This window comes from Trichechus manatus, unplaced genomic scaffold (assembly GCF_000243295.1).
Source record: "Trichechus manatus latirostris isolate Lorelei unplaced genomic scaffold, TriManLat1.0 scaffold00216, whole genome shotgun sequence".
NCBI lineage: Eukaryota > Metazoa > Chordata > Mammalia > Sirenia > Trichechidae > Trichechus > Trichechus manatus.
Genome location: NW_004444152.1, coordinates 439,071 through 440,103, shown reverse-complemented (window position 1 = coordinate 440,103; position 1,033 = coordinate 439,071). Strand labels below are relative to the sequence as shown.

The 1,033-nt window shown below is 57.1% G+C and overlaps 1 protein-coding gene across 1 annotated transcript in view; it reads right to left on the bottom strand.

Annotated features, from left to right (window-relative positions):
• Window positions 1-1,033, bottom strand: part of TMEM91 (transmembrane protein 91) — a 12,062-nt gene that overhangs the window by 10,006 nt on the left and 1,023 nt on the right. The window contains exon 2 of the mRNA XM_004388801.2: window positions 3-129. Coding sequence (XP_004388858.2) covers window positions 3-129 — 127 coding nt within the window. The remainder of the gene's footprint in view (window positions 1-2; window positions 130-1,033) is intronic.

Here is a 1,033-nt window from a genome sequence, read left to right as displayed (position 1 = left end):
GCGGGGCCCAGCTCAGGCTTGCCAGGCTTCTGGGCAGGGGGCTCACGGCCTGCGCCCACGAGCAGAGGCTGCTGGAGCTCACGAAGACTGGGGCTATCCATGGCTGGGGAAGACTCTGGGACGGGTGTCCTGGGGGGGAGGAAGAAGAGAAGGATAAGTTATACAAGTCTCACCTTCACCCTTCCCCTGACCCACCCCTAGGCCAGTCTCTTGAAAGACTCAAGGCAAAGACTGGTTAGTTCAGTGACCCTCAGGCCCATTTTACAGATAGGAAAACTGAGGCCCAGAGAATGAAGGAGGCTGGCCCAAGTTGGGAAGAGAACTCTGGGCTCTTCTCGCCTCAGGCCAAGACCATGAGGTTCCCCTCACCTCAGGACACTCACCTGTTGCAAGCTTATTTCAAACCATGGCTTGCATACTTTCTTGCTCTATGAATCTCACCCATACATACCCATTTTGGGTTCACACACCCTTTGGGCTCATACATCTCACCCAGACCCATATACCCTTCACACACTCACTCCCCAACCCCATCCCCAAGGACCCCTTGCACTTCACTCTAGTTCACACCCTCCCCTTCCACCCACCCCCCCCAGGTCCCCTAGGCCTGCACATCCTTGTACCTGAGTCCCCGGCCACACATACTCATCCAGGCAACCCCAACCCCCTCCTCCACTCACGCATCCCTCAGAGACTGCTTGCATATCTGCCCCAAATAACATCAGCTCCCAGAAAACACCCCTCCCAGGCCCCCAGTCTTTTCACACATTCATCCCAAATGACTCCTTGTGCACTTCTAACCCCCACAGCATCACACCCCCTCCCCTGCCACACACGTGTGCAGTCTTCCCACACGTCTGTCCCGTGTGCCTCTCACTACTTCCCTTGAACGCTTGCCCCAAGCACTCACGGATTCACACACCCCTCCCACGCCCATGCCCCCACAACTCCCTACACACGCACCAGCTCCCCAAACACTCCTGGTTTACCCCAAAACCTCCTCTGCACACCTCCCCCCATAACACCCCCAACC